Source organism: Vitis riparia, chromosome 10 (genome assembly GCF_004353265.1).
Source record: "Vitis riparia cultivar Riparia Gloire de Montpellier isolate 1030 chromosome 10, EGFV_Vit.rip_1.0, whole genome shotgun sequence".
In the NCBI taxonomy this organism is placed as follows: domain Eukaryota; kingdom Viridiplantae; phylum Streptophyta; class Magnoliopsida; order Vitales; family Vitaceae; genus Vitis; species Vitis riparia.
In genome coordinates, this window is record NC_048440.1 from 22,533,885 (window position 1) to 22,550,129 (window position 16,245).

The window sequence follows — 16,245 nt, forward strand, 5'->3', positions numbered from 1 at the left end:
TTTCTTCCACATTATTTTTCTACCAAACATTAGTGCACATGCACTGCTTCATCACCCATATGACCTCTCCCCAGTACCCTACACTTACAGCCATATCACCTGCTCTCCAAAGCTCTATAAATTCACTTCCATTTCCATAGTCATTTCAGATTTCATTAACTACCCAATTCTTCCATACCTGTCTCCTCCATTTTCTTCAGCTCATTCTCACAGTTGGGTTAGCTAGCTGTCTCTGATTAAGAAAATGACTCTTGTGAGGAAGCCCTATGGCTACTCAAAGATGGAGAAGGAGGACCCAGAAGAGGTAATCCACCGGAGAGCTCAGTTCTTGATCTACAAAGTGATGGAGAAGGCTGATTCTAGGAGAAAATCATCCTTTCTGAGAGTGAGAATATGCAGGCTGAGAGTGAAGATAGGGAGGAGATTGAAGAGGTTCAGGAAGAGCATGATGTTGAGCGTAACTGCTGCAAAGGTTGGTGTTTACAGACAGGTTTTGAGCCAGCTGAAGGCCTGGAAAAGATTGCTCGGGGGTGGAGAGACTGTGGTCAGTCTTCCACATTTGTTCACTTAATGTTAATGCTTTTTCCTTTTTCTGTTTGGTTGCCAAGAAAACTGGGATATATGTTGTTCCCACTTCTGTTCCTATGATCAGGGTCTGCTTCCCAATGAATCTCTGGATTCTTGACCCTTTTTGTTCAATCAGATTTTGATGCAATGATATCAATATGGTTTGTTTTGCTTTGTTATCTTCCCCTTTTCTTTCTCTGTAATATTTTCTCAACAAGAATTGAGAAATTTAGGGCTACTCAATGGATGAGAGAATTAAAGAGAGTGATTTGCATGTTTTATTTATTTATTATTTATTTTGTTATTTTGTTATTTTAATTAAATAATTTATTCATTTTTTGCATTGCCAGCTTTGGATGCTTCAAGGCAAAACAAAGTGGCAGCCCATATTTTTGACCAAATAGTAGTCGATTTAATCAATTCAAATCTTGAATATAAACTTTATGTTTTTTATTTTTATTTTTTTATTTAAGATATTTGTATTGATTTAAATAGATTGAATATGTAAGTACTTTTGGACCATGTTTACTTCTCAAAAAATTCACAGAAAAATAGAAAGAAATAAAAAAACATAAAAAATAGATTTAAAATTAATAAATCATTTTTATATATTACTTCAAATTTATTTCATTTATTTTAATTTTTTAATATAAAAAAATAATTTAAAAATTTATAAGTTTATTAGTAATTTTAATTATATTTAATTTTCTTTGTTATTTTTTATAGTATAATTAAACTTGAAAAAATTAATTTTTTGTATTTATTTATTTCTTTAATATTTTATGAGAATCGAACATAACCTTAAGCTTATAATATGTATTTTAATAATACAAAAACAACCTTATTATGAATTATTATGATGATTGTTTCTTTAAAAAAAAAGTAAAAAAAAAATATTATTATTATTATTTTGAAGTATTTATTTTTAAAAAATTATTTGATACATTAAAATATAAAAGTTTATGGAGAATGATTATTATTTAAAAAATAAAATAAAATTATTTGGTCATATCATTGCAAAAAGTTGCTGAAAATGCAAGCTTAGCACAGGGGGAATGACCTATACCTAATTCAAAACTTGAAAGAAAGAAGAAGAACCCCACATGAGAATAAAAACAACCCAAAAGAAGGAAGGTAATGGTACCCACTCTCACAATCTCCAAGCTTTGTGCCCTTCTATGGCCATCAACTCTCCCTTGTGAGGACATATATTCTCACTCAAAAGCAATGGTCAATAGAAAAACAGTTTTCAAAAAATAATTTTTGGAAGTAGTGAGGAGATTTTCGGTTTATAAATTTAAATATGAAAGTATATATATATATTTGTTCTTTAGAGAGTCGGTATGCACTTATATGCAATATAAAAGTTTTCAAAATATTTTTTCGAAAGCACCTCAAATTCATTTCAAAAAATAAATAATTTACCCAACTTATTTTTTAAGTTAGATTTTTTTTTTTCTAATTGACTTTATATCGGAGATTGTATTATTTTAAATAAAAAAATTTCTTCTCCCTATCATGCGTAAAACTTATAATGTTTTATATACACGTCAAATCAATTATCTTATACTCTTTTTTCTAGTTCGGTTGCTATAAAACCTCCCCTTTTTTAAACATTCAAAATTATTCAAAAATTGAAAAATTTAGAAGTAAATTAATAATATATCGATTTGACTCAGACTCATAATCAAATGACACATCATGTTTTATTTGGATGAACATGTTGTGATTTATGAACTGAATTTTTTTTAGTTTTTTATTTTATATATATAATTTTAATGCCACGTAAGGAAATATTTTTATAAAATATGAGATATTTACATGGGGTGTTAATAATTATTTGGGCTGAGCCTGGGGTGCTCAAGGGTCAAGGATAGGCCCTAATGGTGGAGCCCATGAAGCCCACCTTACATGTTCCCACGTCATCTGGTCTCCTCTGCCACATAGACAATGACGTGGAAAGCCCGAAATGCAAAGAGTTACATGTAAGGTTCTGTTTGTCATGACCTTACAATGGGATATAGAAAAAAGTAAAAGAAAACGTTTTTTTCATCTTCCGGCAAACAGGGTACGCAGTCGAAATACTCTGCAATTCCTAGTGTCTATCTTCCAATCCTTCTCTCCATGGCGGGTCAGGAGCCCTTTCGCTCCGTTTGGTTGCTGAGAAAATAAAGGAAATGGAAAAAGAAAATGTAAAAAATTATTAGGTAATCCGAGTATTTTCATTTATTTGGACTTGAGAAAAAAGCATAAAAATCTCAATTTGATTGATCTTGAATGCTTAAACCCAATTTAATGAAACGCAGGTTTATACCCTAAACCCTAAACCCTATCTCTTTAGTGTTTGTTTTGTGCCGAATTTCTAATGATTAAGAGTTTTTTTTTTTTTAATGCTTTGATATTGTATGTTGATGCTGATAATTTAAACTTTGACTGATCTTGAGTTTCAAAAATTTGCAACCAATTGTTTTAAGTGTAGTTTGTGTGGAATTTGATTGAGATTACTACCGAGAACAGGATCAACTCTAGGGTTTTTTTTTTGTAGCCAATCAGCATTGAAATTTTTTGTTAAATGCATGGGATTTTGTCTCTGATTTAATTGAAATGAGTGTGGTGGGATTGGATAACAGTTGTGAAGCAATGTGTGATTGATGTTTTGTTGAATGACGAATCAAATCATGAAATCCCGATTTGGTTTATCTGGTGCTGTTGTATGCTTTGTTACAGGCTCTGCTATTTCTTTTCTTCAAATTAGGGTTATAGTTTTTGAATCTATACTGTGCCATTGGTGTTTTGTCTACTTCCGCTGCAGCTTTTTCAATCGTTATGCTGTGTTTATTGTGTGCTGTTCTTATTTTCCTGGAAGAACTTGGTGGGATTTTTTATAAGCTGTATTTCAGGATGGAATTTAACAATAGAATGATTAATGGGTTTATACTTAACACCCAGTTGGAACTTAAAGCCAAGAAGACAACCCAGTGGAATTTGAACTATGCAATAACTAATAACATCCAACATCAACATATGTAACAAGATTGCCAAGGTAGCCAGCCATGATTCGATTTGAGAACCACATAGAACAGACCATGTAAATTATAACAGCAGGCCTAGCAATGTGGTAGAGGAACTTCAATTCAATCAACACAACTGGCTGAAGACACTGGAAGTATGGCAGCTGTGCATCTGATAGTACCTTTTCAAGTTGAGAGCTTGATGAAGGAGGTTACGTGGATTCTAAACTGGCTTGATGGAGTTCATCGCTAGACTTCATGATTCACTCGTGATAATGCTCTATTTACTGTGAGTGGTGCTGGGTGGGTGTTGCCCTAATGTTGCTGAGGAGGTTCCAAAGTCTTGGAGGAATGGGGAAATATGATCTCATTCCTTTGTAACCAACCATTTTCCAATAACTGTTGTATGTAAAGTTTGCTAGGTAGCTACTACATTCTGATTGATATAATGTGTATATGACATTCAATGAGAAGTGCTTTAATGATGTCATTGAACTTTTAGAAGTACTTTAATTTAGAAAATGAATTAAACATGATAATTCTTTTTAAAATGGATGAAAAAGATGAGACCTTTACATTATGAATCTCATGTGTGATCACCAACACCAATTTTATTGTCAAATTTTGTATTTTGACAACTGTAGAATCTCAATCTAAAATCTTCATTTGCAATGGGCCTTCTCTATGATGCCTGTGTAGTGACAATACCCATGCCATCTTGATCCTCATCTGGTTCTTGCTTTTGCTCAGCTTAATTTGTTGCTTTGTTCTGTATTCTAGGTTTACATGTCATATCGTGGCTTACCGTTCCATATAGAGGATATGAAAGAGAATTCTATGATTTTGTCAGCATGCTGTTCAAGTACCTTGCTTTTGCTCAGCTTAATCACAATCAAGTGCATATGTATACTGAGGAGGCAAAACAGGCCACACTGTAAAGATCGGTCCCTTCAGTGCTAACTCCATAGATGGTGGCCATTGTCGAATTTTCTTGAGCAATCATTCCTTCAAAAGGTGCTCCTTCTTGTTTTCCTATTTGTCCAAATGCTTCTGGGCTTTCTAGACCTAAAAATACTATGTTTCAAAATGCTTCTCTTACTGTCTGCTGTGGAGCTGTTCCGAGGTAATCTTTTCCTGCATTGTTTTCCCTTACTAGGAGAAAAGATGCTTGGGTAGCTGGTGTTTGCTTGTTTTGGACCATTTACCATTTAGAAAGAGCAGAAACATACAACCTTTTGAGGGGATGTAGCCTTTGGTGCAAGCTTTGAAAGATGGTTTTATCTGTCCCTGCTTATGTGGTGTAGGGATTGATTAGAAGCCGATTGTTCTCCTTTCTCTGACTTCATTGATTGTATAAGCTCCTGCTAACTTTCTGTTTCCTTTCTAGCCATTTGGCACACTTTGTATACTTCCACCAACATATTAGGGTGTGCCCCCTCTTTTCTGATTGGCACTGGTCCACATATGCTCATTGTTTGCCTATATATATGACCTGTAGAGTTATATGCTGGTACATAAGTCACAGAGTGAAAATAAATCTATTTACTTAATTTGCAGCTTTCCTCTTGAACTGATTCGAATAAAAGTTGCCTAATCTGATATTTATAAGAACTTGAGACTAGCCATCCAATTTAGTTTTAGCCAAATTTGAACTCAAATTTGGAAAAGGAGCATTGTCCTTCAGCTCTGGTGCTGCACAAAATGAGATTAGGCTGGATCACAATTAAACACAACTCCAGCCTTTTGTGGTATAAGAAAGATGGGTCAGATCATTAATGGTCACCGGCCGAGCAGAGTTAGGTTAGGTTAGATTCATGGGGTTATTTAAAGCTAGGCGTGAAAGGTGGGTGGTTGGAGGAGATGCGCATCCACAAAAACCTGTGCACCTACTACCATTATTGCAGAAGTTCCTTCAGAAATGAGTCCTCTGAAAAGGCCTGTTCGTCTTGGCATCTGTCCAAGGTATTGAATTTTGAATTTTGCCTTAGTATTGGTATTTGAATTTTGAAGTTAAATATTACAGCTGGAGTCTTGCACAAAATCTGCAACATCCAAATATTTTCTTGTTTTTATTTGGTCAAGATTTGGTTTCTATTTTATAGGAAGTAGTTGTTCATCATCTAGTAGCTTGATTTTTTGCTATTCTAATGTCATTTCAGTTACAAGCTCATGTATAAATTCAACACTCTTCATCAATAAAATGTGTGTTCCAACAGCTCAAAATATATATTCTGCATAAGTGTTTAATCTCAGATCAACATTGAGGTATCAGAGCATAAGTTATCTTGAGGGGCCAGCGAGTTGAGTGAGCCTGAATACCTTGAGAGTGCCTAAACACCTTAAGACCCATGAGGTGAGTGAACCCAAACACCTTCTAAAATCATCTAGCAATGGAGGAGTCAAGTCTCATAGTTGCACCATCAATTCTTGATGGAGACAATTATGAAACTTGGGATGTTAGAATGACAGTTCATCTACAAGCACTTGATGTTTGGGAAGCAGTGGAAGAAAATTATGAAGTTCCTCCCCTGGGAGCCAATCCAACTGTGGCTCAAATGAAGTTGCATAAAGAAAGAAAGACAAGAAAGGCTAAAGTGAAGGTTTGCTTGTTTGTTGTAGTTTCACCATCAATTCTCATCAAAATCATGAAAATTGGTTCAACTGCAAAAATTTAGGAGTATCTCAAGGAGGAATACAAAGGAGATGAAAGAATCAAGAACATGCAGGTGATGAAATTGATTTGAGAATTTGAAATGAAGAAAATGAAGGAGTCTGATGCTATTAAAAACTATGCTGCACAACTTCTTTCAATAGCAGACAAAGTTAGGTTGCTTGGAAAAGAATTTTCCAATGAGAAGATTGTTCAAAAGATATTGGTTACACTTCCTAAGAAATATGAAGCTACAATTTCCTTTTTGGAGAATTCAAAGGATTTATCAACTATTAGCTTGACATAATTATTACATTCCTTGGAGGTTGTGGAACAAAGAAGACTCATGAGACAAGGAGATATTGTAAAAGGAGCATTTCAAGCAAGAATGCAGAAAAATGCAGGCCATAAAAATGGAAAGAAGAACAAGAAGAAGACCAACAAGCCAAGTAGCAACAACTAGAAAAATGGATTTTTTCCACCTTGTCCTCATTGCAAGAAGACAAATCATTCTCCACAAAAATGTTGGTGGAGGCCAGATGTGAAATGCAACTAGTGTGGTAAACAAGGACATGTGGAAAGGATTTGCAAAAATCAACAGCAGGAAGAAACTAGTGCAACAGTTGACCAATGCCAGGAGGAGCAATTGTTTGCAGCAACGTGTTTTGCTAATAAAATCACATCTGAAGATAGTGGTTGTACAAACCACATGACAAATGATCAAGATCTTTTTAGAGAACTTGATAGAACAACTATTTCCAAAGTCAGAATTGGAAATGGTGAGTATATTCCAGTGAAGGGAAAATGAACAGTTGCTATCGAAAGCCAAATAGGTTTGAAACTCATTTATGATGTTTTTGTTTGTGCTTAACATTGACCAAAACTTACTCAGTGTTGGACAGCTCGTTGAGAAATGATTTAAAGTTTATTTTGAAGATGGGAACTGCATTATCAAGAATGCAGAAGGCAAAGAGGTGTTTAACATAAAAATGAAGGGCAATAGTTTTGCCTTGAATTTACTGGAAGATGAGCATGTTGCTGTTTTACAACAAGATAGCACAACAATGCTTTGGCACAGAAGACTCGAGCACTTTCATCATGATGTTGTGCTCTACATGAAGAAAAATGAAATAGCCAAAAGACTTTTTGACTTAGAAAAAGATCTTCCTACATGTGCTACTTGTCAATATGGGAAGCAAACTAAACTTCCCTTTCCAAAGAAAACATCCTAGAGAGTAACCCAAAAACTGTAACTGGTGCATATTGATGTTGGTGGACCTCAAAAGACGCCATCCTTGAAAGAGAGTAAGTACTATATTGCACTTATTGATGACTTCACTAGATTTTGTTGGATTTATTTTCTAACCACCAAGTCTGAAGTAGCTGATGTATTTTGGAGATATAAGGCTATGGTTGAAAAACAAAGCAAATGCAAAATCAAGGTTATAAGGTCAGATAATGGTGCAGAATACACATCAAAGAAATTCAACAAATTTTGTGAAGATGCAGACATTGTTCACCAGCTCATTGTACCATATAATCAATAACAAAATGGAGTTGTAGAGAGGAAAAATAGAATGATTTTGGAGATGGTAAGATGCCTTCTGCATGAAAAAAATCTGCCTACAAAATTTTGGGCTGAAGCTGCAAGTACAATAGTATATTTGCTGAATAGTTTGCCAACAAAAGTGTCAAAGAAGCAGACCCCTTTCAAAGCTTGGTTTGGTTATCAACCTAAAGTAATGAATTTGAAAACATTCGGTTGCTTATGTTTCTCTTTCGTTCCTAAGGTGAAAAGTGACAAGCTGGATAAACAATCAAAGATGAGAATTTTCGTCGAATACAATGACACTTTAAAGGCTTATAGAATTTACTTACCACAAACTAATAAAATTGTGGTGAGTAGAGATGTCAAGTTTTTGGAAACAGAGAAATGGAGTTGGGATGAAAAGATGCAACGGTATAATGATGAAAATGTTGATGAACTTCCAGTTAGAGGTACTCGAAAACTCTCTGATATTTACTGTAATGTTGCTGTCCTTGAACCAACAGGGTTTGAAAAAGCAATCGAAGATGAAAAATGGCGGGCTACAATGCAGGACGAGCTAAATATAATTGAGAAAAACAACACGTGGGAGCTGGTGGACAAACCTTCACACAAAAAACCTATCGGAGTTAAATGAGTTTATAGAACCAAACTCAATCCTAATGGTTTCATAAACAAGTATAAAGCAAGGTTTGAGTTTCTACATGGAAGACTTGGAGTTTGCATCAACTAAGTCAAGGATGAGTGTTGAATTTTGAATTTTGTCTTAGTATATGCTCGAATTTGAATTTCGAAGTTAAATATTGCAGTTGGAGTCTTGCACAAAATCTACAATATCAAAATATTTTCTTGTTTTTATTTGGTCGAGATTTGGTTTCTATTTTATAGGAAGTAGTTGTTCATCATCTAGTAGCTTGATTTTCTGTTATTCTAATGTCATTTCAGTTACAAGCTCATGTATAAATTCAACACTCTTGATCAATAAAATGTGCGTTCCAGCTCAACATATATATTCTGCATAAGTGTTTAATCTCATATCAACGTACAAGGGCTTCTGGGCCTGACCTCGTTGCTTCGTTGCTTTTGTAAGGGAATCGATCCTTGGATGTGTGGGTGACTTGAGCCTTTAATGCTTAATGTGACGGGACATGGACATAGAGGAGATCTAGCACATATCTTCTGAGTAACCTTCACCACATCTTCTGTGTACTAACTGCAGAAAGATGGCCCCCACGAACCCATCACCTTCCTCCTAGCATCCTAGACCATGTTCCATAGTTAAATTATTGATATATTTCATAGATCATGGTATCATATATGTGAATGATAGCTCTAGCTATCCCTTAAAGCCGAAGGAACTTAAAGACAACCAGAAGGAATTCCCACTATCTACCTAGTAACAGAGAACTTCCATTTATATATGTGTTTGCAGCAAATGCTTGCTATCAGTACTGGACAGGACTAGTTGAATTCATTTAAGAATAGGAGTAGATGAAGGCGAAAACAGGCAGAGCTCGGAAACTGCATCACCCACCGGCTGGTCAATGCATATGACTGCCTGTTTTTTTCTCTTTCTGCCTGACCAGCCTGAAGGCTTGGGCTTTTGTTGAAGCTGTGCCCTGTGAATCTCCAAAATTAGTCACCTGGTATGACTGCAGGTTGCTAAAATTTAATGTTGATTTAAAGTGAATGTCTCTACTGAGGATCAATTGAAGCTTATTATGTCATTCATGGAAGAAACAAAACTGAATCAAACCTCCATGAACTGTCATATGTATAGTTCTAGAAAACGATGGTGCATAGTAAGGTTGAAATACTAGGATGAATCACATTCAAGCACACCATGGTTCTCAGTCTTTTGTTGTCCGAGAAAGACGGGTGAGATCGATCAATGCCGATTGGTCAGGAGAGCTGAACTTGGTGGAATGAAAGGGTCTAAAGTTGGGTGAGCAGAGTTTTCAATTTTACCAAATTTGATATCCCCACCAACCCATCTACTTAATCACAGCTGCATTCAATGCTAGCCATTCTAAAAATTCTTTGGGTGTTAGTCCTTTAAAAGGGGCTGATCCTCCTTGTCTTCCCATTTGTCCAAACGCTGCTTGGCTTTCTCCACCTGAAAATCCCAATGGTGCAAATTAAAGGCTTCTTTATCATATCTGAATACTTCTCTTCTCACCCAAGATATATAATTCGGAAGTGATAAACATTTGGGAAAAAATAAAAAACGATTCGAATAATCGGAGAAATTCACCTCTTTACTCCAGTCTGTTCTATATGTTACCCACACTAAAATGAGGGTCTGCATCACTGTTCCTCCTATCATCCCAGACCATATTCCCTGCAAAAATAGAGAAAAACACCCCAATTAATTCATCTCCTTCAAATTTTATTTTTTCCTGTGTGTCATCTTATTTATGAGTAACGTGAACAAACGAATGATTAGTATAGAGGTGGATATATACCTTAGCACCTAAGTCGAACTTAAAGCCAAGAACACAACCCAGAGGAATTCCAACCACGTAATAACATCCAACATTGACGTATGCGACAAACGCTTGCCATCCACACCCAACAGCCACCCCTTCAAATAAAAAATTAAGCAGAATTTTATAGAATGATAAGACAAAGATATGTGAGTTTAAGGGAAAAGATGCCTTAAACAATATGCAGTATGTAGTACTGTTAGTTGAGGATTGAATGGTAGTAGAAATATTTTTTCCTCAACTACCATAATAGGAGTGTTTTCTCAACTACCACAAGAAAAAAAAAGCCCTGGAAGATTAAATGTAGTCCATCCAACTTTTGGCACTTACTACCTGTGCAGCCAAGAAATCTGTCAGTTGATGAAAGGATGAGATTAACTAGGAAGATGGTTTTGGCCCTAGGATACATTTTTATCATAACATTCATCTGTCAAAATATTAAAAAGGAAGTGTTCTACAAATAGGACTCTTACAGTACTGAAGATCTGTACAGAATCACATGGCTGTCTGTTGCTTTGAACATTTACATTGATTTCGAAATGATCAATATTGCTATGACCAGGACTTCATCTTAAGTTTAGGAATCTAAGGACAGCATTGGCCTGTGTGAGATGTGAAACTTCTGCAACTATGCATGTTATCAAGTATCATAAATTCCGGAGCATTCAACCGGTGAATCATATATTTTAGCTAGTGATGGACCATTAATTTTCACAAGGTTAGAAGAGAGACAATTAAAGTTTGAGGACTAGGAACAAAATCCTTCCGTTTTCCTCCTTTCCAAACAAGTTGTGTGGTTGTTGTTACAAAATCTTTTCGTGTATAGATAGTAACTTATTTCATGACTTTTCAGTAGCTGGCTATGTAGTAAGAAAGTTGCATTGGATTGATTCTCTTTTGTTTAGTGATACAGGACAAGGTTGTGGGCAGAAAACAAAAATGGCTTTCTTTTTTCATGATCAGAGAAGCCAAGAGGAGGTCCACAGAAGATGCATGTGTATGAAAATTTTATGTGGGCATTGGAGACTGAACAGCATGTGATGAGAAAAAGCTTGCTCGGGCTGAGTACCTAACCATGTAAAGACAAATTATCCAAGACAGCCCGAACATAAAGTGAAAGAGAGGCAAAGATAAAGCCTTCCACCTGCTCTACGATAAAAAAATTCCAAAAGGGCTGCCAAGGACCAAGGTTGTTTTACATGGTTGTATATGATAAGATTAGATCGTTATGCATGTCTGCTTCGTTTCTTAGTCCCTACTGTTAATTTTTTTCTAACATTGCTGATGCACTCATGTGCTTTTTCTATGACTCTGTAGAATAAGAACAATCAAATATTTGTTGCTATTTGTGATGCGATTTAGTTGAAAGAGCTCTTACCAGACAATACTGGTTGGACCCCATTGAGGATAAGAGTGACGGCCAAGAATGGACAGAGGTCTGAGACCTCTTTGGCCACGGTTGCACCACCAGTGAAGGCATAGCTGATGACATGGCGCAGTGATAGCACAACAATAGCTTCTATCACAGCAATTATAAACGAAACCAAATTCACCAGAACAACAGAAAATGCTGCCGATTTGGGATTCCCTGCACCTAGCTCATTGCTGACCCTCACACTGGTTCAGAAGAAAATTGTAAGTACATCCAAAGATATTAATTAGTGCAGTACTACTATACATTAATTTTTGAGCACTACAAAAAGAACTTTTTGTAACATTTTCTCTGTGATACAATCCAACAATAACAATGATAACCACGACAGATCAAGGGAAAGAACTGGTTGGAAAATGACTGACCTTGCAGCTGCATTGAACCCAACTGATACCATGAACAACAATCCACTTATTGCCATGCTGCATTCAATTTGAATAGGGAATGAAGTTACCATGCAGGTTCATTGGAGATTAGTGGTTTTTTTTTAATTTGAAGTAATTAATTCCAAGTAGATAATATATGCAGTGATCAGTGTAAATTACTAAATTCTAAGATCTACCTAACTTGTCTGCCATGCCCACTTGGGTAATGGTTTTGTGACTTTGACGGGAAAGGCATCTACCAAATCTTGGTCTGGCATCAGGTATGGAATAATTCCCCATACCCTTGGAGGAAATTAAGTACTCGAGTTTGATTCTTATTGTGACTCACGTAAGCGTTTTGCTTGAAAATTTGTGGCTAGTTCTTAACGAAGAAGAGGGGAATATTATCAGAAAATGGTCACAAAAAGGGGTTATTCTTATTCTTGATTAGCTTTGTATGAAAATGAATTGGAGAGAGTGAACAGTCTTTATAAGATATGCATGAAAGTTGTTCTAAGAAATTGAAACTATGATGATCAGCAGCTACTTTTCAAGTGTGACTATCCTCCATAGACTAAATAAGATGCCCTCCTTTGGAAAAAGCAATTAAATCATAGACAAAAGAAATTACTCGTATCTAGGTTAATGTCATTTACCTCTTTTGAGTTTTTAGTTAAATATACCTAATTTCTATTAGTTTGAAATTTGATCAAAAGCCTCCTTTATTTTGAAAAAGAAGGAAGATGAGTATAAATAACGAATGAAAATAATAAAAGAGGTATAGGGGTTAGATGTATTAAATCAGAATCCCAGGAGAAGAGAATGAAACGAATCTCGGGATCGGATTCAGAGGTCTTCTTCTGGAAGTGCCCCACCTTGGAAGAGATTGAATGCTATGGTTTTTATGACGTGGTCCTCCTATGGCTTTTATGATTTCTGTTCAACAGTTTAAATAGCTGTAAACCCTGAAGAGATTTAAGACCATCCCTTCACTTAGTGTGTATATATATACAAAAGTTGGTTGAGAATGGTTCAGAAGGCTGAGACGGGACAAATCCAGAAGCCATATACAAAAGTTGGTTAATGTAGCTATGTCCAAATCATAGGCCCCGTGTACAATAATGGTAAAATGCTCTAGCCAAGACTCCCAATAATCCCATCTAGTAACTCAAATCTCTATCAAACAACCCTATCTTTTAATTTTCAGTCTCTGCAAAAAGGAATTATATATGTTTAAGCAGGAAACAGATTCTTACCAGATGGAGAGAGAATCCAAGGCGAGTTCAGGGTTCTTGAGCAGCCCAGCAATCAAAACCAGCATCTGAAAGTACCAAGTCTCCAGGCAGAGCATCACGGCGGAGGCTGCCGACAGTTTCAAGAACTCCCACAGCCCCGAAAATGCCTGAAGGCTGAACCCGGTCCAAGTATATTTGCACCGGTCGCTTATTAAAATGTACACAAACTGGGCCCCTACTATGATCCACCATGACAAACTCAACACCAGTGAAGCACCTATCAACCCCATTCCCAATTTATACACAGCCACCCAACTCAACAGAAGGTGAACAGCAAGTGTGGCTGCTGATATGATGGCACTTGGGGCCACGATGCTTTGTGCTTGAAGGAATTTTTGGATTGGGAAGTTCACTGCGTATGCGAAGATTTGTGGGATGAGACCGTAGACGAAGACTGCCGCCGCCGATGCCACCGCGGATGATTCCCCCAGTAAGAGCAAGATGGGCTTTGCAAAGACGTAGATCACTGTGAGAGGGAACCCAGTTGCTGTGAGCACCACCGTTGCTCTTTGGAGGTATATTCCCAACATCTCAGACCTGTTAGCTCCATATGCTTGCCCACATAGCGTCTCCACTGCGCTTCCCATGCCAAGCTACAAACACCGAGGAAGAAAATCATTAAACACCCATTATTTCAAATTCAACAACTCCCCAAAATCAAAGCCCTGCTGGAGAATAAGATTCGATTAGGTATGGGGAACTTTCTGATAAGGAGTGGGTTACCATGAGGCCATATGCGAAGAGTTGGATGCCGCTGTTGCCAAGGGAGGCGGCGGCGAGCTCAAGGTTGCCGAGGTGGCCGGCGAAGACTCGGGTGGAGAGCGACATGGCGTTGTTGATCAAGTACACAAGGACCGCCGGGGCGGCGAGGCGGAAGAGGAGCTTCAGTTCAATCCAGGTAGCCTTGCGGAGCCGCCGGAGCCAGGGCAACTGCAAGTCTGACAGCACCTTCTCAAGCTCGGAGCTCGACTCAAAAGTACTTCCTGTAGATGAACTCCGTTGCATGGACTCCAGAATTGGCGTGTGCAGTTGATCATCTTGTGAACCCATTACTCACTTCTTCCGCCAACGCCGCCGTCTGGGATGGTGGTGGACAAGTGTTTCAGAGGTGGTGAGTGGTGGCGATCACAGAAATATAAAGAACTCAATTGGTGAGGTTCATCTGCAAGTCTTATTGAGCTTATTACCATTTTCCAACTCCTTGTTTGTAAGTTTTCCTCTGTGCGTTAAACCCCTGTATCTAACTTTTGTCAGGTGGCAAAAATTTTTTTTCCCACCCAACGGATTGTTCTGTGGTAAGTTTCATGCTGACGGGGCAATGAATACAAAACCCTAAATTTTAGCCAGCGTGTATGATAGAACCCACGGTTATGTGCTAGCAACCAATTTTAGACTATTGTGACAAGAAGTTTAGAAAAAAATATTTTTATAATAGAAAATATATTTACTAAAATCTTGACAAAAATTAGTTTTTGATAATTTATTTTGGTAACACGCAATTTCTAGAATAAATTTGAGGTGTTTATATAGGGTGGTTTGAATCCTAATTGAATAAATGAAGAATACTTTGCAAATTTTTGTATAGTACTGACTATATAATACGTTTGTGAACAAAAAGTTAAAAAAAATAATTTAGGAATGTTTTTGGAAATAAAGTTATTAAAAAAATAGTTTTTAATTGCAAATACTATATATTTATATATAATACAAAAGTTTTTAAAATATCATTCATATTTTTAATTGTTACTTAAAATACTCGATAAAAAAAAAGTGAAAACACTTAAATATTTTTTTTTCAAAGATAACCAATTTTCATATTATATCATTAATAAACTATTTTATCAAATTTTATGCTATTTAAACAAATCTTTGTACATCTTTTATGACTTTTTTGTTTATTAGGCGAGGAGATGAATACGATGATTATAAAATTCATATCAATGTCTTTTAAATTTATTCTCTCTCAAATATGATGGTAATTTAGAAAATGTGTATCACAGTAGCATCTTTCAAATAAAGTATTTATAGCATCGAATATGTATAAGGAGATTTAATTTAATGAATGATGGTATAAGTAAATGAGATAAAAAAAAAAAAAAAATATGAATAAGATTAAGGTATAAATAATAAGACTTCAAAATGTATACATGTAACATTTTCCATTTGGATAGTAATTATAAGGTTTAACTTTAAATATGAACACGATGGATCATTCTTCGGTTTACTTTGAAAAGAATGGAACTTTCGGTACACCACAGAGGAGAGAAGTTAGAAGACAAAAACTTAATTTTTTGTGATCTAATATTTTTATATAATAATTCATTTCGAAATAGTTGATGTGATGGTACATATAACGACACTTATAGTCAGGACCAAAATACACATGCAGTTCATCTTGTGAACCCATCATTTCCTCCTTCCGCTGGCTGCGCCGCCTGGGGTGGTGATGGTGGTGGTGGACAGGTGTTTCAGAGGTGGTGATGGGTTTTAAGGGTATGAAAATAAAAAATTAGTCCAAAAATCACAAACAAAAAATAAAATAATTAAGAAGAAAAATTTATCGGCTAAGGCGTGATAAATACTGTTTTTAAAATAGATCCACCCTCCTCAAAGACGAACTCGGTGTATTAGGAAATCAATGGTCTACCTCCAAAATTCAATAGTCAAATCTCGTTTTGGGTGCATTCTAAAAGTGAGATGTATACAGCTCGGGTTTTGAATAAATTTCTTGAAATAGATGTATGAAAATATTCCTTGAAAACTCTTTGCAAAATTCTCTTAAAAAAATTGGGATTATTGAAGAGAGAGGGGTGACCTGTTTTATAGGTCACTAATACAATCCCAAAAGGAATGTACTTGTAATTAAAAGATGATACAAAGTGAAAGGTGATTC

The 16,245-nt window shown here is 36.0% G+C and overlaps 2 protein-coding genes across 2 annotated transcripts; one reads left to right on the forward strand and one right to left on the reverse strand.

Moving 5' to 3' along the window:
* The first annotated feature begins 109 nt into the window (after positions 1-109).
* LOC117924139 lies at positions 110-829 on the forward strand. The gene has a single exon (XM_034842711.1). It carries the CDS (start codon positions 245-247, stop codon positions 569-571), a length of 327 nt encoding a protein of 108 aa, XP_034698602.1. The 5' UTR covers positions 110-244; the 3' UTR covers positions 572-829.
* An 8,644-nt stretch (positions 830-9,473) lies between these two features.
* On the reverse strand, positions 9,474-14,490 carry LOC117924377 (protein DETOXIFICATION 40-like). The gene is made up of 7 exons (XM_034842998.1): positions 14,076-14,490; positions 13,314-13,945; positions 12,058-12,114; positions 11,639-11,877; positions 10,240-10,358; positions 10,029-10,115; positions 9,474-9,890 (listed from the first exon to the last, which is right to left on the reverse strand). The coding sequence occupies exons 1-7, from the start codon at positions 14,400-14,402 to the stop codon at positions 9,822-9,824; spliced, it is 1,530 nt and encodes a 509-aa protein (XP_034698889.1). The 5' UTR covers positions 14,403-14,490; the 3' UTR covers positions 9,474-9,821.
* Positions 14,491-16,245: the final 1,755 nt, after the last annotated feature.

Excerpts from the sequence above, each read along its gene's own strand:
- LOC117924139 (XM_034842711.1), top strand. The coding sequence starts at position 245 with ATGACTCTTGTGAGGAAGCCCTATGGCTACTCAAAGATGGAGAAGGAG.
- LOC117924377 (XM_034842998.1), bottom strand. The coding sequence starts at position 14,402 with ATGGGTTCACAAGATGATCAACTGCACACGCCAATTCTGGAGTCCATG. Across the intron at positions 13,946-14,075 it reads TCTTCGCATATGGCCTCATG|CTTGGCATGGGAAGCGCAGT; the intron begins GTAACCCACTCC and ends CGGTGTTTGTAG. Across the intron at positions 9,891-10,028 it reads GAACAGACTGGAGTAAAGAG|GTGGAGAAAGCCAAGCAGCG; the intron begins GTGAATTTCTCC and ends TGGGATTTTCAG.